At 52.9% G+C, this 24,691-nt stretch overlaps 1 protein-coding gene across 1 annotated transcript in view; it reads right to left on the bottom strand.

Annotated features, from left to right (window-relative positions):
- Nucleotides 1-348: 348 nt before the first annotated feature.
- LOC119111099 (uncharacterized) overlaps nt 349-24,691 on the bottom strand; it is a 27,642-nt gene continuing 3,299 nt past the window's right edge. Inside the window, exons 2-8 of the mRNA XM_037234924.1 lie at nt 21,787-21,866; nt 21,204-21,320; nt 20,495-20,626; nt 18,911-19,025; nt 17,711-17,806; nt 14,885-15,034; nt 349-563 (exon numbers count right to left, since the gene is read on the bottom strand). Coding sequence (XP_037090819.1) covers nt 349-563; nt 14,885-15,034; nt 17,711-17,806; nt 18,911-19,025; nt 20,495-20,626; nt 21,204-21,320; nt 21,787-21,866 — 905 coding nt within the window. The remainder of the gene's footprint in view (nt 564-14,884; nt 15,035-17,710; nt 17,807-18,910; nt 19,026-20,494; nt 20,627-21,203; nt 21,321-21,786; nt 21,867-24,691) is intronic.

Genomic DNA, 24,691 nt, shown 5'->3' with positions numbered 1-24,691 from the left:
AGTCGTGAGAACCCTGCTGGTCGTCCTCTGGTCTCATGTTTGCGGCACACCAGGCAGGTCACCAGTCGTGAGAACCCTGCTGGTCGTCCTCTGGTCTCATGTTTGCGGCGCCGCACCCTGGCAGGCCAATCGGGGAAGTGTTTCAATCAATCCAAACGTCATCACTCTCCACAATCCGACAAGCTGGGGACAAAAGGCGCGGCCGGGACGGCCAACAGCATCATTCTTGGCAGCTGTGCCAACAGGCGCACGGCGATCACTTCTGGCCGCGCCTGCTGCTGCTCTCCATCGCCAATGGCTGCCTCGCGATCAGCCGTCGCGGCAGCTCCGCCAGCAGCCGTGCGCCGATCACTTCTGGCCGCGCCTGCTGCTGCTCTCCATCACCAACGGCCGCCTCGCGATCAACCGTCGCGGCAGCTCCGCCAGCAGCCGGGCGCCGATCACTTCTGGCCGCACCTGCTGCTGCTCTCCATCACCAATGGCCGCCTCGCGATCAACCGTCGATGCCATGTCGAAACCCTTCTGGATGAAGTGGAGGTGGCGGGAAAAATGCCCGTCGACGTCTGGTGATGGAAAGCCTGTCACGACGCCTACATACGGCAGCCGCTCTGCAGCCTTCCGTACGGGCTTCACCTGGACTTCGAAGAAAAGACCGGACTAGCGACCCTCTGGGGCCTTCAGGGACAGCCCAGGGTCAGGCGTCTGTGCCGGCACTGACAGGCCCCTGGTCGCCGTGCTGCAGCCACCACGCGCGCCGCTGTGGAAGGTATATGCTGGATGCCTGAACGGCTCCCCGACTAAGACGGCAGTGTGGCAGGATGCGTGGGCCCGCAGGGTTCTCACACTGCTCTCGAGCAGCTTCGCCGACCCCTTCCCGACCCTGGAGGCGGAACAAGCTGTTTCCACTGGTTGAACGGATCACAGGCTAATGGTGTCCTCTCTGGAAACCGAAGCATGGGCCGTAAATGAGGTGAGCCTGTCGATGCGGCCCCGTGGCCCCGAGAAGAGACCCCAGCGCTCGGAGGGCCACATCAGCCACCACCGCCCCTGGGGCGGGTCAAACACCCGCAGAGGCGGTGGCAACGGTCCGTCACGTGGAGCGGCCCGTGCTCGTCGCGGGCCTTCGCTGCTGCGTTATGAAAACTGAGGTCCCCGGTTCGAAGCGCAACAAGCGTAATCACATGCCGAAAATTTTACCGGGAACAGAATGAGCGGGATGTAATAAGAGCTATGTTGACTCACGCATTGTCGATGCGTGAGTAGCTGTAGCCTTGTGGTGCATTGGTAATCGTACGTGAGTGATCTTGTATTATCAACACATTTAGTTGTCATGGGCGGCGTATGTTGTATCTATGGAGTAGCATGGTCATGATATACTACATCTATATCTATCAGACCCATATTAATGAACAAAAATGCGGAAGTGTCAAACATGTATTTTAACATTTTCGAAGGGACCGCACACGGCGATGTAACAAAACGCACTTCACGTCACTAAGCCTTTAGAAATGTAAAAACATTTCCCGATGCACCATAACACATTTATAGGAAGTTAAAAGTTTACGAGACAAGACGGGTGTTTGGAGACAACTAACCCCCTTTAGAAGCAGGCTATTCAAACCAACTGATTTAATGTGCTGGAAATTAGAGCAATTGCTTCTTGATTTCACCATCGGTTCTCTACCAGCGATGTGATCGGATACCTCCTTTCGAGCTCCCGCATTAGTTTTTTAGGTCTTTTCAGCGCATACCAATGTGACTTACATCGTACAGTTTTAGAGATTAAGGGCGGTCTCCTTTCCGATTGGCTTAGCCAAGTTATCATACTGTTGTAGATAACGTACATGGTTCTGATCGATCGATCATCGCGTAATTACACTTAAATTTTGTACCACGTGGTTATGACCGTTTCATCTGGGAGACTTTTTATCAAACGGGCAGTCTGCAGCCGAGAGAGATTCAAAGACTCACTGAAGAATTGAGATTCAAAGACTCACTGGAGAACTCGACTGCCGCTAGTGCTGGCTAGGCTAAAAGACACGCGCAAAATTGGGTATTGGTAAACGGGGTTCATTGAACTACTGCAAAGTAAAATTTTTGAATTGAGAATGTGCATTTTTGATCTACTGGCGAGGTTTGGCACGAGCAAGGTCGGCACCAGTCTATCACCCCCGCAGTCAAAATCTGTTTCAGGTGGGACGCGCTGGTGGCCGACGTTCGGAGGGGTTCCTCTCCAGCCTGAACAATGCGTCTTGTTTTCACCCGATAAAAAAATCCAGTGCTTGCTAAGTGTCGTTTAAGTACATCGATAAAGATACACATGGATTTGGAGAGCTTAAGGCATGAGTTGTCAAAACAAAGGATTTATGACAGACCAAATTACGTTTCTCATACGCAAGAGGAATTTATGCGTGAGCGCGCAGGTAAGCATGCTGTAAGAGCGAGTGTTAGCGCTGGCGGCAGTATTCAGCGCCCATTGCTTCTGCTTCACGACATTCATGGCTCGACTGGTGCAGATGGTGGCTCTGACAGATTCTGCTCTGACAGGCGGAAGCGCCGGACCACTGTCACGACCAGAGATGTGAGAACGAAATTGAGAGTTAACGTGAAGTGGCCAAGTGAGAGCCCGAAGTTGGCCGTTAGGTGTAATTTTGTACAAAGGAGTTCAAACGTTGGGCTCACAGCTGGCGTCCAAGATGTGTGACGGAACTCGCGTTGGCCAGAGATGATGCGGAGGACGACCTTGACGGTGTTTCGCTGTGGTACACATTTCTGTACGGTTCTTTTCAAACGCTGTCAGATAACGGTGAGCGTGCTATGTGACGAGGCTATTTGCAAGTGTTGGAGAAAATGGCACACGTGAGCCAGACCGATGATGGCACCACGGCATTTTTTTTTCTCAAAGATTTGATCCGAATATTTTCAATGAATGGATTTATGAGATCAGAGCTCACGCTAAGTAGTGCTTGTTGTGTGAGCCCCGACCCCTACCATCTGATCGCGCAATACCAGGCACGACAGAATTGAGTGACGAACGTTTAACGTGCCGCAATGCTCGGCACGGTCCGTCCTGCCTTCTGATGCTGCCTGACCTTTCGCGCGACCGCTGCCACCGGCCGCAGGCCATACCTGTCAAGGCCAAATGGCGAGCGCCCAAAGCGACTGAAACCCACCCTGCTACGGGTGGATGGATCGGAAGGCAGGGGCTCTAACCAACTGAGCCACCGGGGCGGACAAAGAGGCGAGATATATCGGATGTTTTTCCTGATATCAGCTGATAAAGTTTTGCGAGGGGAGATGCATCTGAGTACAAAGGCTGTCCTTGTCGCAAATTACACCGAATTTCTCACGGCGCAACTTGCATGCTATGTGTTCTCGCGGAATCAATAGTTGTTGGGGCCTCATTCCGACAGCTTTGGTCAACTCAAAACCATATCATGCATTATAAACCTGGATTCTTGAGGAGTGGTAGCCAATTCTAGAATGATGTTGAAGTCCAGGCGAGACGCTGGTTTTTCTGATACAGGTATGCAATTCGTCACTGGCCTTTTATCACTGTAAAGATACAGCTGCTTGCTTTGTTGAGTTTCTGGTAACGAATTAACGAAATTATTGGTACTCGAACCTTTGTCAATCCTGGAGCATAGAGCTCAGCTTTGGAGAAAAAATAGCATTTGGTTTGGATGGAAGTTCATTTCAAGAATGTTACAAAATCACTGCATGAACAGGTCCTAGGTGATGTGCACACGAACTTCCAGACTGGACATGGAATCCGAAAAAGGATCCTTGACAAAATATATAAAGTTGATCGAGGATTCCAAGCGATTGCTCTGCCAAATTTGAACAAATCTGGGATCAATTATAATTATTTAACAAATATCACCATGAACCCCGGATCTTCCGGAATTTCAAGATCTCAGGACACAGGAATGCGTTCCTGAGATCAATTTCCAGGACGAAGGCACATGTTGGGTCCGTGATAAGACAATCAGGCTATCCGAAACGCTAAACGTTACTGTTTGGAATAAACCTGCACAGCGTTACAGAATAAACAAGGCTGGTTGCTGCCACCAAAGCTAGAAATGCTTCGAGTGGGTGTACTAAAACCAACTCCGGAGGCCCCAGAATGGTGAGAGTTCAAGAAATCCAATGCTGCTATGAATAAAAATTATGTGTTGTGGATGCGAAGGGAAATAAAGCACGAATGAGTATAAGATTGGGCCCAGAAGACCCTTGGCTGCATCAGGAATCTGATTTCTGGGTTTTGAGCTTATCTTTATGAATTAGGTAGCTAATGTTCTGGATCAAGATACCCAACATTGTGTTAAGGAGGCCCCTGTCCTGGTTTAGGAGGCGCCCTCTATATGCAGGAGGCCCGATTCTAGAACGGGAAACCCTATTTCTGAAACAGCAGGCTCCTGGCATGCGTAAGATAGCCGCGGTTCCGGACCAGGCTGCCCTGTTTTGGGATAGGCAGGCCCCTTGGCTTCACTTGGGGCCCCTTTCATGAATCGTAAGCGTACTAATCTAGATAAGGAAGCTTTTCTATGCGTCGAGAGGCCCTTTTCTGGAACCGGAGGCCGTGTTTTGAGTTAGTGAGACCCTTTATTAGATGATTAGAAGGCCCCCATTCTAGACTTGTTAACTGTCGGCATTCCTGTGCCTGGATATGATGCATGTAACTGTTTGGTAATGGGGCACATAGCCACCGTGCCCTAGCGCCTCGAACACCACGATCGCGTGGGAGGCGCCCTGTGAGGACTCCATTTTATCCAGGAGGCCCCCCTGGAAATCGTTCCCCCAGCTCAAGAGCCACGGTGCCGCCCCTGCCGTCAGCCATGCATCACACCGCCATCTCCCCTTCAATTACGGCGGGAATACATGCTCCCTGGGGATGGAAATCTAGGCTAACGCGATTACTGCCGTCATTTGATTATCCGATCGATTGCGGCTAATTCGCCCCTCAAGACACCGCTGTACCGACAGATATTCGGACGGAATGGTGGGCGAGTTGGGAGGAGGGAAATACATGATATGGCTGTGCTGCCCTATTGGATGGAGCATCAGTAAGGAACGGAATTTGGCGTAGAAGTGGCTTGAGATGCCCATGCAGGTCCCTCAGGTAATTGCGCAGGTTCCTTACACTAGTTTGCTCTGGTTATAGATGTGCAAAGACTCAACAGACCAAATCTCTCCACATATCAGATGGGAGTAGAACTACCTTATTTCTTCCAGGAGAAATTGAGATATCTCAAAAAGCAGAAGGGAGGCAGATGGTGCTTTGAAAACGACGAGCTGAAAGCACAATCCCACCATCCTTTCCTATCGCTTAGTTTGTCTTCTAAGCATATGTGTTGTCCTGCTACGAAATGTCATTAGTTGGTTTGGTTGCGATAACAAGTTCCTCAAAAGTCAAAGACGGGCTTTGTGGATTCTCAGAAACCACTCTACGTGTCTTTGTTGTCGTTAACCAGTTGGTGTGTTGGACTACAGAATTGCAAACTTATCTTACACCGAGCACAACTGCATTGCATGTCACTCTGACCCAGTGTCTTCGGACCTGTCCGAGTGTGTGCAACTAATTTATCACCAGCGTTGCAGTCTCTCTCACAGATATCGAGCACTTCAACGGTCTCTTACAGTTGGTGGTTCTGTCATTAGTTACGTGAACAGCTACACACCCTTTCATGAATAGGCATTTGTTGAGTGCGGCGGGCGCAGCAAGCACGTTGCGCACTTCCAGTTTAACAGGCAGCAAAACAGATACTTACAGTCACACAAAATCGATGCTGCAGGATCGTTGTACAATATGTGAGAAAACGTCATGGATCCTAGAAGATCTTAACAATATTTCCGTTGTGACAGGGAATATGTTGGACTCCGGATCTAGCGGCACTGGGTGCGAGTTCAAGGGCGCGCCATCGCTTGCCTGTCCTGACAAAGAAAATCCAGCTGACAGCTGGCCACCAAAAGTCAGCTCGATCTTGGACAGCCGCGCCGCTGCATTTTCACAGCGCGCAGTCCTCTGCAGTCCTGCTTGACTGGAAGGCTGGAGGCAAAATTATCCGATCACCTAAGCCAGGACATTTTGGCGCTGGGATCCCGATACACACAACAAAACTTGTTAATCGAGTACTCTAAACTCAAAGCGAACCGTGCAAATCGTTCAAAATCGTTTGCAAAATTCGAAGGAATTCTGCGCTCAAGAAGAAGTTCTGCACTCTGCATTGCACCTTGTGAAATCCTGAAAAGGAAAGGGATCCGAGACGATCTTTCAACAACATTGTGCCGTGGATCCTACATCCCCGTAGATTTAGGATCTATATTCCTAATCCTGATCCCATGATATATTTATGAATCACATTGCATTGCAGCTAATTCATTGTATCTATTACCTTACGTCTGTTTGGCATCTATACGGAGATAGGTCTCATCAGAGTTAACAATCCTAGGTTTATATTCTATCCCATGTCCTGAACCATGCTTTGAATTCTCTCCGCATCCATTCGATATTTAAGATCATACTTTGTCGATGATATTCGGGGTGTCGGTACTTTGTCCACATGCCGCCCCACACTTTGTTTAAAATGCTGATTGTTGATACGGGGCAATAAGGGCAATAAGGGCAAATCGTTTGCAAAATTCGAAGGAATTCTGCGCTCAAGAAGAAGTTCTGCACTCTGCATTGCACCTTGTGAAATCCTGAAAAGGAAAGGGATCCGAGACGATCTTTCAACAACATTGTGCCGTGGATCCTACATCCCCGTAGATTTAGGATCTATATTCCTAATCCTGATCCCATGATATATTTATGAATCACTTGAATTTATATATATTTAAAATCACTATGAATCACTTTTTTTAAAAAACTTTCGGAGTTGGAGCATGTGCGTAAATTTACAAGAGTGCAACCGTTTAAAAGGATACAGTTCTCGACGCATCGTACCGTAAGTGCTACATAGCCGTGCTGCGACAGATCATTTGAACTTCTCTTTTCAATAGCAGCGGCTGTTTTGACTGCTTTAGTACCGTGCAATATGCTTTCTCTATTTTCATGCTGCGAGGAGCATCACCACGCCGCCACTGTGAAGGACAGCGTTACATCGTTTTTGTGTTGCTACTCCAGCTCGCCTGCTCGGTAAATGGAGGCTGGAATCTAACATTCCTCGCTTCGTGGCATGCATTTGTGGGCAATTAGCGCAATGATAGCGGCTAATGCACAACGCGGTACATCTTAAAGCTTTTAAACTGTCATTCGCAGAATTACTAAGTGCGGTCAAGTGAGTAATCCAATATTTCTCTCGCGCTTAGCAACAGAAAGGTTTGCGCCCAGCCCCTTCCCCTCCCAGCGACTGCCCCGGGACAGAAACTAAGCCATGCATCCCAACTACACCACATCTGCGCATCTGACGCGGCTAGTTTGGGGCCCGGCACGTGCACACGTGCCGAACGTAGCCGTTTGGGGATAAAGCCGTCGCTCCTGGGAGCCATAAAGACAGCGGGAGTGGGGCTGCACGTAATGCGAGTGTGCATCAGGGGAACCGCCGGCGGCCGTCATTTCAGCGGGAGGCCTAGCAACAGGACAGGTTGACCCCATAACAGCGTGGTGCATACCCCACAAATATCTTACGAGATAAGGTGCAAGACTTTCATTCTCCTACACCATTGAAGCGTTGAAGCGTTGAAGCATTTATGGGTTCAAAACACCAATGAACTAAAAACATGAATGCATTGAACTGACTGTTATAGTTGCACCGCTGAATGAAAGTAAACATCCACCCAGTAATCAATGTGGCATGCTTCTTCTGGTCAGGTGTAAACAGCATCAAGATACCATTGACATATGCTATGAATGTCTTACGATATTTTAGTAAAACATTCCTCTATCCACAGATTACGCGCACAGGGTGGTATCTTCGATGAGCAATAGCGATTTTCTTTGGTGCGCTTACCAGTGCCTGGGCCCTACATCTTTGTGGCACGAGCGCATTTCAAAACAATTGGCGCCAGAGCAGAGGTCAAATATTAGGTCAATTATACAACGTCAATTAACACATGTTGGGTGACGTATCACCTAATGCAGTTGGAAAACATAACGGCACTGTATATGAGAAACATACGCTGACGGGAAATCCATATAATCCATACCCAAGCCGGGCAGATGAAAGGGGCAGATGACAGGGCAGCTGTCCCGTCTGGTAAACCGGACGGTTGGCCAGACAAGGCAGCTGATCTACCCGCAGTTACCGGACGGGGCAGCTGATCTACCGGCAGTTACCGGACGGGGCAGCTGATCTACCGGCAGTTGACCAGGCTGAGCAGCTGATCTACCGGCAGTTACCGGACGGGGCAGCTGATCTACCGGCAGTTGACCATGCTGGGCAGTTAATCAGTCGGTGCGTTGACAATGGCAAATGATCTAGCTAGGGCTAGGGCTCGGGCGAAACCTCGCAGCATCTAGTCCGCGGCTCTTGCTGGCCTGTTTCGTGGCGTTCTGTCCTCACATCGACTGCGAACATTTAATACCTCTGTAGCGTGTGGAAATAACTTGATGGTCACAGATACGTTCACTGACCCGGGCCAATTTTCACACTTGACTGCACTCCTCTCTGCTGTGCCGCCGCTCAGCCGCCTCGGTCACGCCTGGCAGACCAGACCAGCTCCTCCCCGCTGTGCCGCCGCTCAGCCTCCCCGGTCACGCCTAGCAAACCAGACCAGGTCCTCCCCGCTGTGCCGCCGCTCAGCCGCCTCGGTCACGCCTGGTAGACCAGACCAGGTCTTCCCCGCTATGCCGCCGCTCAGCCGCCTCGGTCACGCCTGGCAGACCAGACCAGCTCCTCCCCGCTGTGCCGCCGCTCAGCCGCCCCGGTCACGCCTAGCAAACCAGACCAGGTCCTCCCCGCTGTGCCGCCGCTCAGCCGCCTCGGTCACGCCTGGTAGACCAGACCAGGTCTTCCCCGCTATGCCGCCGCTCAGCCTCCCCGGTCACGCCTGGCAGACCAGACCAGTTCCTCCCCGCTGTGCCGCCGCTCAGCCGCCCCGGCCATACCTGGCAGACCAGACCAGCTCCTCCCCGCTGTGCCGTCGCTCAGCCTCCCCGGTCACGCCTGGCAAGCCAGACCAGGCCCTCCCCGCTGTGCCGCCACTCAGCCGCCTCGGTCACGCCTGGCAGACCAGACCAGCTCCTCCCCGCTGTGCCGCCGCTCAGCCGCCCCGGCCATACCTGGCAGACCAGACCAGCTCCTCCCCGCTGTGCCGCCGCTCAGCCCCCCGGTCACGCCTGGCAGACCAGACCAGGTCCTCCCCGCTGTGCCGCCGCTCAGCCGCCCCGGTCACGCCTGTCAGACCAGACCAGCTCCTCCCCGCTGCGCCGCCGCTCAGCCGCCCCGGCCATACCTGGCAGACCAGACCAGCTCCTCCCCGCTGTGCCGCCGCTCAGCCGCCCCGGCCATACCTGGCAGACCAGACCGGCTCCTCCCCGCTGTGCCGCCGCTCAGCCGCCCCGGTCACGCCTGGCAGACCAGACCAGCTCCTCCCCGCAGTGCCGCCGCTCAGCCGCCCTGGTCACGCCTGGCAGACCAGACCAGCTCTTCGCAAACCAGACCATAGTCCGCACACTGCTGGCAGAGAGCTGTGCGCAGAACCGCGACTCAGCTACCCTTTGTATGTGGGAGGGGGGGGGGGGGGCAGAACTGGGCGGCCTGAGTGGGACCAGCGAGGCAGAAGAGAGCGCTACGGAAGACAACTGCGACGAGGAGCTGCCGACGGACGGCGGCTCAGCTGCCAACGGTGAGCGGCACGGCGTACGAGCCAATCATGAAATCATGATCCTTCTCGGTGCCTTCCCATCAAGACGGAGTAGGTGTCATCATTAGGCTGCTGAACTTGGCCATCGCCCAAATGCAAGCGTTTCTAAAATATTCCATGGAGTCTCTTCCAAATTCAGGTAGAGGGGTGCAAAAAACGGACGCGGAGGAGAGTCCTAGCCGTAAATTGGAGAGAAAGAAAGAGAGAGAGAGAGAGAGAGAGAGAGAGAGAGAGAGAGAGAGAGAGAGAGAGAGAGAGAGAGAGAGAGAGAGAGAGAGAGAGAGAGAGAGAGAGCGAGAGAGAAAAAAGAAGAAAGGGAGCGAGAAAGAGATCAAAATATCTATGTATGTCCATAAAACATTACTTCAGTCCCCCGGGAGTGTTTTGCCGGTGCCCAAACAGGCGTCTACTGCTGGCGCACCGTACCTAAAAATAAAAAGGCCTGGTAATATGAAAAGGCGTACCTTCACAAAACATCGCTAGGTGACACGTCACATGCAATCAAGCCATAGTCACTGAGATAGTGGTTAGGTGGGATTGTGGGGTCCAAAATTGCCGCTTGCCAACATGTTAACTCAGCAACCTGTCACTTATGTCTTCAGCATTGTTCTTATCTCAGCGAATATTGCCCATTAGATGTTTGCCGCCGATTTTTCATCCCGTTTCATGCCTTGTACCATTGCTGCTCTGTACATGTGCCTGCTACCGCCACGCTGATGCTTATCTGTGCCGCGTCATGCCCGCTGCCAGTGCCAGCAGCTGCCGCAGCTGCTCCTCAGCCAGCCGCCCTTGCCGTTGACATTTCTCACGGCAGCGACATTCGATAAAATCTCCTGACTTTTCCCTGGCGGTACACGCACGTCCTGACCCCGCCGGGGGAGGGGGAGAGGCCATCACGTAACGGGGCGTCCCTCTCCGCGGACGTGGTCTGGCGCGGCAGTACGCCGGCCTCGCGTGGTACCGCTGCCGAGGCGTGGTGGCCCGGCGCGGGTCCAGCCCGGCCGCACGCGGCAGCGCACAGGTGGAGCATGTGGACAGAAACCGGCGCGGGTCCAGCCCGGCCGCACGCGGCAGCACCCAGGTGGAGCATATGGACAGAAACCGGTGCGGGTCCAGCCCGGCCACACGCGGCAGCGCACAGGTGGAGCATGCGGACAGAAACCGGCGCGGGTCCAGCCTGGCCGCACACGGCAGCGCCCAGGTGGAGCATGTGGACAGAAACCGGTGCGGGTCCAGCCTGGCCGCACGCGGCAGCGCCCAGGTGGAGCATGTGGACAGAGGCCAGGGCGGCGGGGCTACCGCATCTTTCAGTAACAAAGGAGTGATATTCGCGCTGGTCCCTGTGAGTATTGCCGACCATTACACCCGCTTGCCACATTCCCCAATCACGTGTAGATGACGGTCCACACCAAGTCTTGCTGGCTGATAACCAGTTAACAGGAAACAAGCCACCTCTCAGCAAGTTGAAATGCTAAAAGTGAGTCGGCGCGTGCACGACAGCGCCAATTCAGACACGGCCAGTCTGGCGGCGACTCCGACGTCATAAAAACGGTAGATGACGAAATCAAATGATGGCGTATTTAGGAGCACATCTACTAAAAAGAGAAGGTGTGTTATCTAGAGAAATTTTTGGAACCTTAAGAGCATACCAATAGTTACAAGTAAGCGTTTTTCATCTATCTGAGGCCTGTTTTCACATCTTCAAATGTGGAAACTTCAGACCATTACCCAAATACATGCTTACACATCCCAGTCATTTTGTTCAGATTGTGTGAGCTACCTCAAAGTCAGTTGCACGATTTAACATGGTGTGACACTGACGCCACTTACCTTCGCGAAAGTGACAGATATTATGCTGGTCATTATATAACCACTCTATGCCTTGAGAATAACGATATATCTTGACCTGGAAAATACGGAATTAAGAGCGCATCACACGTCGTCAATTTGCCGCGTTTTCCAGCGTAGCCCTTTGAAGGAGGCGTCATAAGGTCGCTGGAACCACAAACATACCGGATGCAAACTCCGGCCAAAGGCACGCCTCGGTCGCGTCTTGTGAGCGAAATAGTTCTCACAACGAGCACTTAGAGATGCAGGAATTGCATTGAACTCGATTCATGTTGTAAGTGGCGTTGATGGAGCCAGCAGTGACTTGGTCTCAAAACTCTCATACCATGCACCATTTTTTGTGCTGTCTTTCGCAAGCATGTATTTGCTCTCCAGCTCCCGACCCTGTTGCGATATCATACATTTGTCTCGCATCATCACTCTTCGAGGTACATCAATGTGCGGATTATCCTAAAAATAGCATTAGCAGAAGCATATGTCTCATTCCTTTGAAATGGATATCCAAGATTACAAATATTTCGATAAGTTAATTAGTATTTATACACATCCTGATTATGTGTAATAATGGACAAGTAGACGTGAAGAATATGGACATGAAGATCATAAGTGATCAGGGACGAGGGTGATCTCGTATGATAGCTCTCATACGTCAGGGTGTATAAGATGAATAGCAATGGCCAGAAGCTTCGGATTTAAGTCCGACATGTCTTAGTGATCGATGATCATTCGTTGATTAGAAAGCATGATTATTCCAACATGATTGAAATGCATGTTATCTTAACATTTCACGGATAAAAACATTTTTGCCACGGAAATGGACTACTTTCATGGTTTAATAGCAAACTACATTTTTTCATTCAGACTATCCCGATTTTAAATCGTTCTAGCAATTGTGACAGATATTGCAACACAATATACACTTGAAACGGTAGCAGTACAAGCAAGAAAAAAGAATGACACTGTAGCTTCTAGTAATCTTATTTTGCATGTTGGAAATGGGCATCAAACCTGCGCTTCATTACACGCACATAGCTTACTTCATAAACGATGTTTTCAAAGACAAAACAAATCACACAGTGTTTCACAACTTATGATCTCCTCACCAGACTCCCGCTGTCGGTCATAGCCGCCCGAGATCGACGCATCACAAGTCAAAGCTGTCTCCAGTGCAGCACATTCACGATTCTGACCCAGGTCCTTCGGCCGTACATGGCTGTCTAACAACAGACACAATGGTATTGTCTGGTTCACATTCTGTCACAATCACGCCGTCTACGTAGAATCTGACATCTAAAACCTGAGCGAAATGGCTCTGCATCTCCACCCAGCTCCCTCTCACCTAGCTCCGTCTCTCACGCCACTTCTTCCGTCGTGGTCCCGGGCCGAGTGTGTGTTCACGAAAGTGGAAATGCATTCGCGGTAGTAAAACAGGGAATGTGTTCATGGTGTTGAATCCAAGCGTCCATGACGTTGATAGTGCTTTCTCGGCGCTGCGAACGTGCACATTGGACCACAGCCCGGAAAGCCATAAGCTGTCTCCATTGTGATAGCTGGCGTCACTATTGATGCGTACTGATTCACGCAACCCACATTAAGGTACCGTGTGCAATAGGCATGGGCACACGACACGCACAAAGCACAACGCATACAATATAGACTATCCCCAGGCTCGGACGATTAGCGTTGTAAATAATCTATCAAATTCACACACTGCACGTCATGCCGTACACATTTTTCTGTCGTGTCACAAACCAAATTAAGCCTACGAAACATCCAAGCTCAAGTTGTCTACTTGACATGGACTCGAGTATCAGCCAGGGTTATCGGAGCGGTGTGCGTCTGCGCAGAACAAGCCCTTGTGCTTGGTTATGTGTTTGGTCTTCTTGTGAACGCATCCCCACTCCTCTGAAAGCTTGCGCTGCTGGAGTGGAAACCCAGCCGAGACTCCCCTGCAAGCGGCGACGGTGGACGTTAACGCCACGTCACGGCAATACGTGTCCAGCTTAGAGGACCGACACTTCCAAATGATCTTTGGCTCAAAATCAGATGCTTTTCAAAGTTGAGGAGACGCCTAAGCTAACGAGAAATCTAACGAAGAAAAAGCATTACACACAACAAAAGACCGGATGGAGGGCGCACAGGTCTGAAACACGGTTTTTGATTATTATTATATCCATTGTGCTCTGAACTCCGTTATTATATAAGCACAATTCATCACTGCAGTCTATGGGGGTGTCAAAATCTTCTACCTCCATTCAATACTGAATGTGGCTTGCGCTGACTGCGATCGGTCTGCATTGCCCTGTCTGATTTTAAGACCGATTTGCGGGCGGCGGCGCAGCGTCTAGTGGTGCGGATGCATTCGGGCAAAAGTTCGCCCGATGAGAAATCAGATTTATCAGTAGAAACTACTCGATTCCGTTCGCTTAACATATCCGCGGCGTACGCTGTCACCCTAAGGCGCAAGAAGGCTAAAATGGTTGATTATTTGTGCGACAGTAGATATGACAGTGATACGCGCGCGTGCCTCTTTCGCTGTGCGGACAGTGAAGTCTCGTCGGCAGCGATGTGCTGCGGCCGAAGCAGGAGTGCCGCATAGCGAGATGAAAATGGAACGACTTTCCACTAACACAAAGGAGCCCAACCAACTGATTAACTGACCCAGAGAAATGGAAAGGCACCCAAATGAACCAGGAACAGAATGGATTGCTGAGCACAATGTGCAGCAGACTGTTGGCATAGCCACGTCTTGGGAATGCGGGAGCAGGGAGATAAATGGCGAACTAGAATAGATCTTACCCGAGCAGTGTCTTATCTTGGAAAGAACGCAGTAATTGCTCATGTCACATTTATTGCTGGGGGACAGAAGGACATTTGGACAAAATTTGCGGGAATATGCACCGGTGGCTACACGCATGAAATGAAACGTAACTTTCCACTAGCCCCGAGGAACAGGACATGTCCATAGGTACCCAGTGTACTGGAAGTTTATCTGCCTGCTCCTTCGTAATGATGCAGGTCTCTCCTTGCCCTGTGTAGCGTCCCGTCCCAGCTACTGACCCTGTGTAGCGTTCCTTCCTCTGCCACTGACCCTGTGAAACGGAGCGTCCCGAGCCCTGTCACTGACTGAGGAACGGGGCGGCTCGTACTCTGTCACTGACTGAGGAACGGAGCGGCTCGTACCCTATCACTGACTGAGGAACGAAGCGAGCCATCCTCAGCCACTGACCGAGGAACACGTCCCTGGCCGGCCACTGACCATGAACGGAGCGTCGCGGCGGCCGGAGCGGTGCCAGGGGCGTGCCCAGCCGGGCGTCGGGAGCGGCGGACTCCGGCGCCGCCGGCTGGGTCATCAGGACGCGGTCGGGCGGCGTCCGGCCTGGCGGCACACGGGGGAGGCTCAACACGTCACCCCTCCTGGCGGCCCCCGGCCAGCGCCACACCCAGCCGGCCTGGCGGCACACAGGGGACGGCTCAACACGTCACCCCTCCTGGCGGCCCCGGCCAGCGCCACATCCAGCTGGCCTGGCGGCACACAGGGGACGGCTCAACACGTCACCCCTCCTGGCGGCCCCCGGCCAGCGCCACATCCAGCTGGCCTGGCGGCACACAGGGGACGGCTCAACACGTCACCCCTCCTGGCGGCCCCGGCCAGCGCCACATCCAGCTGGCCTGGCGGCACACAGGGGACGGCTCAACACGTCACCCCCCTGGCTGACTGGAACGGCCCCCGGCCAGCGCCACACCCGGCCGGCCTGGCGGCACACAGCGGGAGGCTCAACACGTCACCCCTCCTGGCTGACTGGGACGGTCCCCGGCCAGCACCACACCCGGCCGGCCTGGCGGCACACAGCGGGAGGCTCAACACGTCACCCCTCCTGGCTGACTGGGACGGTCCCCGGCCAGCACCACACCCGGCCGGCCTGGCGGCACACAGGGGAGGTTCAACACGTCACCCCTCCTGGCTGACTGGGACGGTCCCCGGCCAGCACCACACCCGGCCCGCCTGACGGCACACAGGGGACAGCTCAACACGTCAACCCTCCCTGGCCGGCTGGCCAGAGGTGTGACGGCCGCTAGCCAGCGCCACACCCGGCCGGCCGCTTCCGTGTCATGTCACAAACTATGAGATATGAGCCAGCGTGCGTTTGGTAGCCGAGTGTTATGTATCTGCTGTCCGGTATATTAAGCTGTTGTTTGTGACCCTGCAGTCCGCTCCTAGTGCTCGTGCGATTGTTGCAAACACGATTTGAACTTAGTGGTATATTGGCTTCATGGTTATCGTAATCATGGGCGCAGCACATGTCAGCTAACATTTTACACGAGGACGACCTCTCACCCTGGATGCGGAACGCCAAATAACTAAGAATGAAATGTTGATTGTGTCGTCATCTGGAACTTTCAGATTTCTCAGATCATTAACCGCTTTTCGGTATACGAGCTGGTCTCTCACATCTGGGCAGTTATCTGCCTTCCGGTGTCATTTCCGCAAATATCAGTGCCTTGGTTCTGTGGTAGATCCGCTACTGCATTTTTATTCACGGTAGTGAAACTCTATCAACCGCTCTGTGATTCGACAAGTCATCATCTACGCGATTAAAATCAGAATGGAGCACCACGAGCTTGATCATGTTTTCCATCCGCTAGAGAAGTTGGACAGCTCCCTTGAGAGTCCCGGCAGGGTGATGGAGCGCACGACCTTGGGTAACCAGGGATGCCAGCTCGCGAGCTCTGGCTAATCTCTCGTGCTCGAGAGCACAACGGCAGAGAGCACGTCTTCCCTCACGTTCTCAAGTCCGTGCTGCGAGGGGAGACGGCTCCTTTGTTGATGAGCTTGGCTAAGAGTAGTGTCCCCGTTTCAGACCTGTCGCGCCTCCCCGTGACCCGGTCGGTGCGCTGTCCCCTGACCTGCTACGGTCCCCGTGGCTCGGTCGGTGCGCCGACCCCTGACCTGCTACGGCTCCCCGTGGCTCGGTCGGTGCGCCGATCATTGACCTGCTGGGGCATTCCGTAACCCGACCGGTGCGCGACCGACTCCTGACCTGCTACGGCTCCCCGTGGCCCGGTCGGTGCGCCGACCCCTGACCTGCTACGGCTCCCCGTGGCCCGGTCGGTGCGCCGATCATTGACCTGCCGGGGCATTCCGCAACCCGACCGGTGCGCGACCGACCCATGACCTGCTACGGCTCCCCGTGGCTCGGTCGGTGCGCCGATCACTGACCTGCCGCGGCATTCCGTAACCCGACCGGTGCGCGACCGACTCCTGACCTGCCGCGGCCCCTCGTGGCGCGGTTTAGCCGTGCACTGAGGCGCCACCTATTACGGATCCCGCGCTCACTGTGTTGTGTTGTGTCTACCTATAAGAGGTTGCATGTGGGTGCGAGATATTGTGCGTGTGTGTGTGTTGGCTTTTTGTTGCATCTGACATTTTAAAGGCTAAATTGTAAGTATTTGTTCAAAGGTTTTGAATGAATGCATTGAGCAATACATTGGACTATGTCAAGTGTGTATCACTTATAAAGCGACGAACTGAGTCACCAATTCGTGAACGGATCAGTACATTGGACAATTTCAAGTGTATATCACCTATGCAGCGACGAACTGTGAGTCACCAATTCGTGAACGGATCAATACATTGGACTATATCAATTGTATATCACTTATACAGCGACAAACCGTGAGTCACCAATTCCTAAACGGATCAGTACATTGGACTATGTCAAGTATATATCACCTATACAGCGACGAACTGTGAGTCGCCACTTCGTAAACGGATCAATACGTTGGACTATGTCAAGTGTATATCCCTTACACAGCGACGAACTGTGAATCACCAATCCGTGAACGGATCAATACGTTGGATATTGATCCGTTCACGTCAAGTGTACATCCCTTACACAGCGACGAACTGTTATAGTCACCAATTCGTGGACGGATCCATACATCGGACTATGTCAAGTGAGCATGACATCACTGCAGTTGTAACTGCCTCCGGTATCCCCAGCCCCACTCCATTCCTGACCGTCCCTCCCATGCCCACAACACAGACACCGACCTCGTCTGGGGCTGAGGCAGCGGACTGAGGGAGGCGCTTTGGGAGGACTTCTGCACGGGCTTAGCCGGCCCGTGAACGTCTCGTCAACTGTCGATGCTGCAGCAGAGGACAGCTCTTTAATGACTGCTGTGACAACAGAGGGCGTTCCGTCAACAGGCAACGCTGCGACGAAGATCGCATCGCAGACGATTCATCCATTGGAAAAGGTCATGACCCTTATCGCTGGCGCAGGACAAAGAAGGCATCGAAAACGGCTGCCACTGTTACAAAGAACGCCTTTTAGAAATCAATTCTGTGTGAGGACATCTCGGCGAATGTTTATATTCCCATAAAGGGTGCCACGCCACCGGTGTACGCATCGCAACGAGTGCCAGTATGTGGTTTTAGCGCATTAGGTACGACTTCGTAGTCAAGCAAGAGCTGCGCAAGTGTACCCACAAGTGCGCTGCCCTTTATCACCAGTGTGGCACCTGGAAGTTTGTTTTACCCAAATGTCAATTGTGGTGGTTTAAATTGGGTCTGAACGGCCGCGTGGGAGTGCACGAATGATGCATCAAATAACTTGAAACTGATGGTGAAATTGGGCACAAACGCGTTGAAATAATCATCTTCAGCGGTTGTCACCAATCAGTCGGTCGGCGGAGTAAGACGATGGTAGACGCTGGCATGCTCCACTACGCATCCTGCTTCCACAGCTACACGGACTTGACTTGACCCAATGAGGCTGAGCGCCAGGCTGTGACGAGCCCCATCAATTTGAACGCGCAGCTAAGTCTCATACACGTTAAAAACAGACAACTGCCGTGTTTGGGATCGGTGCTGACACTGCCGTGTTTGGGATCGGTGCTGACACTGCCGTGTTTGGGATCGGTGCTGACACTGCCGTGTCTGGGATCGGTGCTGACACTGCCGTGTTTGGGATCGGTGCTGACACTGCCGTGTTTGGGATCGGTGCTGACGTTGACAACTGCCGTGTTTGGGATCGGTGCTGACACTGCCGTGTCTGGGATCGGTGCTGACGTCGATCGTCACCCGAAGAGACGAGGGGAGGGGGGAGGGGGGAGCCGTGTTTGGGATCGGTGCTGACACTGCCGTGTTTGGGATCGGTGCTGACGTTGATCGTCACCCGAAGAGACGAGGGGAGGGGGGGGGGGGGGAGGGGGTTTACTGCCATTTTACTGGCGTCATTAATTGTGTTACCTTTTTGAAGCGGAAGCGACCGTTGTGTCTGCAGTATATCCTGCAAGCACTGGTCCATCACCTCGTCCCTCTCTTTTGACGCGAGCGGACGCAGGTTCGATCTTGGTACGACCTCCTGAAACAGAGTCCGGTTTCCACTCAAAGGACCATGAGCGCGCAAAGTGCGGCTGCCCACTTCAACGAGCGTGCTCGAACATTGGCCTTTTTGCTGCGGCACCGAAAGGCCGAATCACCTTTCGCCTCTGTGATGGCGTTTAAGCAGCGGGAGTTGGACGAGGATGCAGCCTTATCAGGCAAGAGGGAACATGACGCAAGCCACAAAAGAAAATGTGATGTTGGTGGATGAAATCATTCCTGAATATCTTAACCAATTTGTCAGTACTGCCACCTGGATATGTTCAGTACAATTAACGGTTTAGGCAAGCTTTAGATGCTCTAGTGTTAAGCAACACCGTAAATGCACAGACGGACATGACAGTGATCAACATCTTTATCTGTATAAATGCCGTTGTGAATAACTGAACTACTCGAGATAGAACATTGAAAGCATGCGCTCCCCTATTGGAGAGGTTATATCTGGCCCGCTACCTGAATGCCGTGTGCCATTCCTTCGAATCGCTGACTGAGCGACCGCCTAATATATCAGATACCTGGTACAAGCACGTGTGGCTCATAAAAGAATATGAGCCTGATATTGATCGGCCACAACCGGACTTTGATGGGCATTCCAGTAACTGGCTACGACAGGCTGGCATAACTTTCTTCGCCGGCAACTGGCTGGGAACGCTTAGCGTCATGTTGGCCGAACGACATCAGGTCTCCAGACGGTTATGCTTCCAGGTCGTGATAGCGCTACAATAAGACACAAAACAGAATGTAACATCAGACATAAAGACTCATATCATGGACTTGACTTCCTTTCCAGTTAAAAGCGTTGCCGAACATATCCGCATTAAATTTTCCCATCACAGTTGTGGCCGCCTCTCCCCTCAAATGTTTTGAACCCGTACGCGCTGGCCAGTCCCCGCTCAACTGTGAACCACAGCATTACCAGCTCCCGCTCGAGCAGCGTCCGCAGCTCCCGCTCGCGCAACGTCCGCACCTCCCGCCCGCGCAACGTCCGCAGCTCCCGCCCGCGCAGCGTCCGCAGCTCCCGCTCGCGCCGCGTCAGCAGCTCCCGCCCGCGCAGCGTCCGCAGCTCCCGCCCGTGCAGCGTCCGCAGCTCCCGCCCGCGCAGCGTCCGCAGCTCCCGCCCGCGCAGCGCCAGCAGCTCCCACCCGCGCAGTGTCCGCAGCTCCCGCCCGCACAGCGTCCGCAGCTCCCGCTCGCGCCGCGTCAGCAGCTCCCGCTCGCGCAGCGTCAGCAGCTCCCGCTCGCGCAGCGTCAGCAGCTCCCGCTCGCGCAGCGTCCGCAGCTCCCGCCCGCGCAGCGTCAGCAGCTCCCGCTCGCGCAGCGTCAGCAGCTCCCGCCCGCGCAGCGTCCGTAGCTCCCGCCCGCGCAGCGTCTGCAACTCCAGCTCGCGCCGCGTCAGCAGCTCCCGCCCGCGCAGCATGCGGCTGTCCGTAGCGTCGTGTCGGCCCGTACCACAATCCGCGCCGACTCGTGTATGTCGCCGAAGTCGAACTTGATCGAACGGGGCCAGGCGATGGGCGGCGGACTGCGAACCAGGTGCGAGTGGATCTCGGCCAGCGCCAGCTCCTTGTTACACGCCGGGTCCTGCGGGCGCAGCGAGTCACGGCGTCACGCTCGCTCCGGCGCGTCACGCTGCGGGTATGCGTGACGATGTCCCAGGAATGCGATGGCGTGTCCTTATCGTTGGTCAGCGCTGAGCCGAGTGAAGTGCACAGACAAAATGGCGGCGCCATGTCAATACTATTGTCTCAGAATGGCCATTTCACCGCATCGAACAGCAAACATGATCTTACGAGAAGAAGTTGCCGAGCGGAAGTTTGGGGTATCGCACATCACGCTGCTCTAACAAAGGCACTCAATCCATAGTTTTCTGTCCCTTCGATCCACTGCAGCAGACTGCGACGACCAACCAACCGCTGGTTGCTCGTCTGCAATCCTGTTGCCATTCGTATAAACATTCAAGCCAACATTTCAGGTTCAGCTGTTCCGCTGACGACAGTTTTAGCACTGATAGGCACTTCGATCCCTATAAACGAGCTTTCATCACCCATCCGAGCCAAAAGAGCGCAAAAGCGGACCAAACAGCCGGACCCTCAGTCCTATACAACAACGCGTCCAGACCAGCGGTGGGCCCCGGACGGGGTCCCGTGCCTGCACTGACCTGGACCACCAGCTGGCTGTCGTCGGTCTGATCCTCGTCTGGCAGCTCCTCTCGGCTGCTGTGCAGTCGCTGCAGGAACGGGTTGTCCTGGCGCGACATCTGCAGCCGCTGCAGGTCCTGGCGCGTTAAAGGAGGCGTGTTAGTGGGTCAGCGCGAGCTAGCGTCGTCACAGCGCGGGCTAGCGCAGTTACAATGAAAAGAAAAGACCCTCTTTAAAATATCAAAATATCACGGGACTTGTGACGTCATATGATGTCATCCTGAGTAGAAATGAACGACCGCCCAAGGTGGGCTATAAAAGTATTTCGCGTCCGAGGTGGGCCAGGGAAACGGCACACACTGAGGGGTTCATTATTTCGGTGACGTCACGCCCATTGTGCATGTCATAACCAGCCAGCCAGTCGCCATGTGTTGATCACGCTACCCGGCGCGGCGCCGTGTCTACACGTGCGGGCCGGGACTCTCCAGCCATGCGCCGTGTGTTTGCCATGACTTGTCAACATAGCGCCAGGCGCCGGCCATGACCTGCCAGCCCCCCCCCCCCCCCCCAGTCGCGGCAGGGGTGGTGCCCTTAGCGCCGCACCTGCTCGATGTTGACGATCGGTTCCGGGCCAGGTGCGGCGTCATCGCTGACCGCGCCAGCCTCGCGCGGCGACGGCGGCTCTGAAACAGGCCGATCGATCTGACACAGTGCCTCTCAATAGCGGCCCCCGCGAGGCGGCGGCTCAGCGACACGTCCGGAGGCAGAGCGATGGCGGGGCGTCGGGGGAGCAAACACGCCGCCAGTGGTGCTTTGTTGTCTGATGGGCGGAGACGGGCTTTGGACACAGTCGGGATCGCATACAAATCGTGCATAAGCGATAAATGACACAGTTCTACCAGCTATAGCGCAGCATACCGATGCTATACCTTTCCATGACGGGTGGGTAAACTAAAAAAGACGGTAATAGGGATAACTAGATTTTTTGCAACCTTATTTGCTCCTAAAACCACTTAAAACGGTTATTTAAATGGGAGTATTTACCGCTCGAACCAATGAAAACTATTGGCAATATTGCAACGTTTACAAAACTTCACGCTGACGTCGCCAACACCCAAAGGCTTGCAGTGTTTTTTATGATGCACAAGGTTACCAATGTAAGAGAACCTTGTTTAAAAGCATCGCTTTCCTTGTATCAGCTTAATGCTACGGCAAACAGTTTTGCATAATTGTCCCAGACCAAAGAGCGAACTCCTGGTAAAACGAATAATACAGGGCCTTCCAGGAAAAGTGGACCGGTTTGAGTCATTCATAGTTCAGGTATTGATTTGATTTGTAACACAAATGCTGCACCAATTGCGGAAGTCGCTGACGTGGCATGTCTTCGCCGCAGACTTAGTGCAGAGCCGCCCAAAATTTGTAAGGCACGGCTAAGTACCGTTTAGCCATTGTGGTCACTACAGTCCCTCGCTGTCCTGAGATCAGTAGACGCCACTGACGCCACAACTGTTTATGCGCCACGCGGTGCACTTTTCTCTGTGCGGGAGTACTTTGAGAACCTCACCGGGAGGCCCGGTAGATCAAAACGGTGGTTTTCGCTGTTTTCACCGCCTACATGAAAGCGCGCAACATCGCTAAATCTCGTTGGTGGAGCTAGAGTTGACTTCGCACGGTCGAAGGAAGGAGGCAGTGCTGCACACGAGCGCGTTATAGCCGGTTGGTGAGGGCTTCTAATGTTATCTTACTTTGCATGGTAAAAGACTGAGCTATGACCCGGCCAGCCTCAACAACGTAGCACTGTTACAGCCTATTCCTGGCTATTAACCTATTCCTGCTGGATTAATCTATAGGTGCTTCGCAGCGAGACCTGTCTTGCTTTTACAATCTCCACCAGAGTTATTTTGGCTCCTTTCCTAGGGCTGACTTTACTTACCAGGTTTTCAAGACTACACTTTTTGGTAAAGGTTTGCACGTGACGCTGAATTGCATTTATTGATAGTGTTTCTTGTGTTTTAAACCACCAACTTTGTCTGAACGTCTGTGTTTTGTTTTTTTTTTTTGCTTTCTTGTAATGCGATCTTTTTTCTTCCAGTCATGACGACTGATTTTCTTTCGAGGTACCATTTCATTATCTTTGCTCTCTCGTCTACTGTGTATGGTGACAGGGTCTCTCGATAATGGTTTAAGCATGGAAAAATTGAGGTTAAGATGACTTTCAGACATGTCATGTAGATTGTGTTGTAATCCCTAAGAGGATCGCCATTCCAAGAGAAAATGCGGCCTTTTTCCCAGAACTTCCGGTACTTGATAAACCAGCAAAATACCGGCCCTCTTTGCTGCATACTTAACGCAAAAACAACTTTATTTTAGGTCGTTCCAACTCCTTTACTGTGTTTTAGTCCCACTTAATTTTGTTATGTGCCATGCACCTCGCGTTTGCATCCTTCCACATGTTTCTGAGGTGTGCTCAACGCGCTTAAAAAGTCTACGTGAGGATACCATAAAACAGATCCTAGGTCTCTAACGTGCAATCCAGGACCTGCCGAGCTCTCTGCCTGATTTTTGTACACACGGAACAGCCTTGAACTTGTTTTCAGTAGCATTCAAAACCAAAACGTTGGGACTGCAAAAAATCAGCCATTAGTAGTCTGTTGGCATTGTTCCTGGTGACCCTTGCTGTTTTTAGGCTACCTAAAACGGTTACTGAACGTAGTTTGGGGCACAAAATCGGAGGGACTCGTCCGAGACCATCGCCTACGCCAACTACAAGCTACCCCGGCTGTTACTGAGCTCCGTCCGGCAAACTTGGCAACTCATTGGATAATAGTAAAGGCAGTCTTGACACCATTCCAGCCTTTGGCGCTGGCACAGGGTACATGTGGTACAAAGCAAACGTTCTGTCCCAGTATGTGCCATAAACACTCAACTGGGCGACAGCACATTCTTGGTACAGCCTGCCCACCACTGACGTAATTGGGCCGCTGTTCGTGACAGACATGCGTAAATGACCAATGTAGAGCATTCTGAGAGTTAACGTGACCGCCATGATGTGAATGCGATGTAGGCCAGCGGCGTCAATCGTCCACGAATACGAATGACCGAATTAATGCCGGTTGGCTCCGTCCGTTGTAAGCACTAAGTGTCAGTAGAAAGGTGCGTATCCGCAGGGCATATTAATCATGCTTTAAGTTCCTCCACGCTGAAAATGTAGCCGTGTGGTAGCGATTTGCAGAGGCTCTTCCCTTGACGCACCTAGCCGACTACTGACATTCGTGACCCCCTTCAGGCGGCCACGTGCTCCTAAAATACGTAGAGTTTTGCTCCCGACGGCGTCCTGGAATGCTCGAAACGACAGGCAACCATAAAATGACAACGGCAGGGGTCATCGCTCGATGCAAGTTATATGATGTTTGGCCATTCAGGAATGCTTGGTGGAGGGACCGAACGGTGGACGGTACGAACACCGCAGTGACCCATGCTGTTTGGTGGCCGTCGCCGCTTAGTCGCA

The sequence above is a fragment of the Pollicipes pollicipes genome, unplaced genomic scaffold (assembly GCF_011947565.3).
Source record: "Pollicipes pollicipes isolate AB1234 unplaced genomic scaffold, Ppol_2.1 Scaffold_7261;HRSCAF=8764_pilon_pilon_pilon, whole genome shotgun sequence".
In the NCBI taxonomy this organism is placed as follows: Eukaryota; Metazoa; Arthropoda; class Thecostraca; order Pollicipedomorpha; family Pollicipedidae; genus Pollicipes; species Pollicipes pollicipes.
The sequence above is the reverse complement of the archived record's forward strand: the minus strand, read 5'-3'. Positions and strand labels throughout refer to the sequence as shown.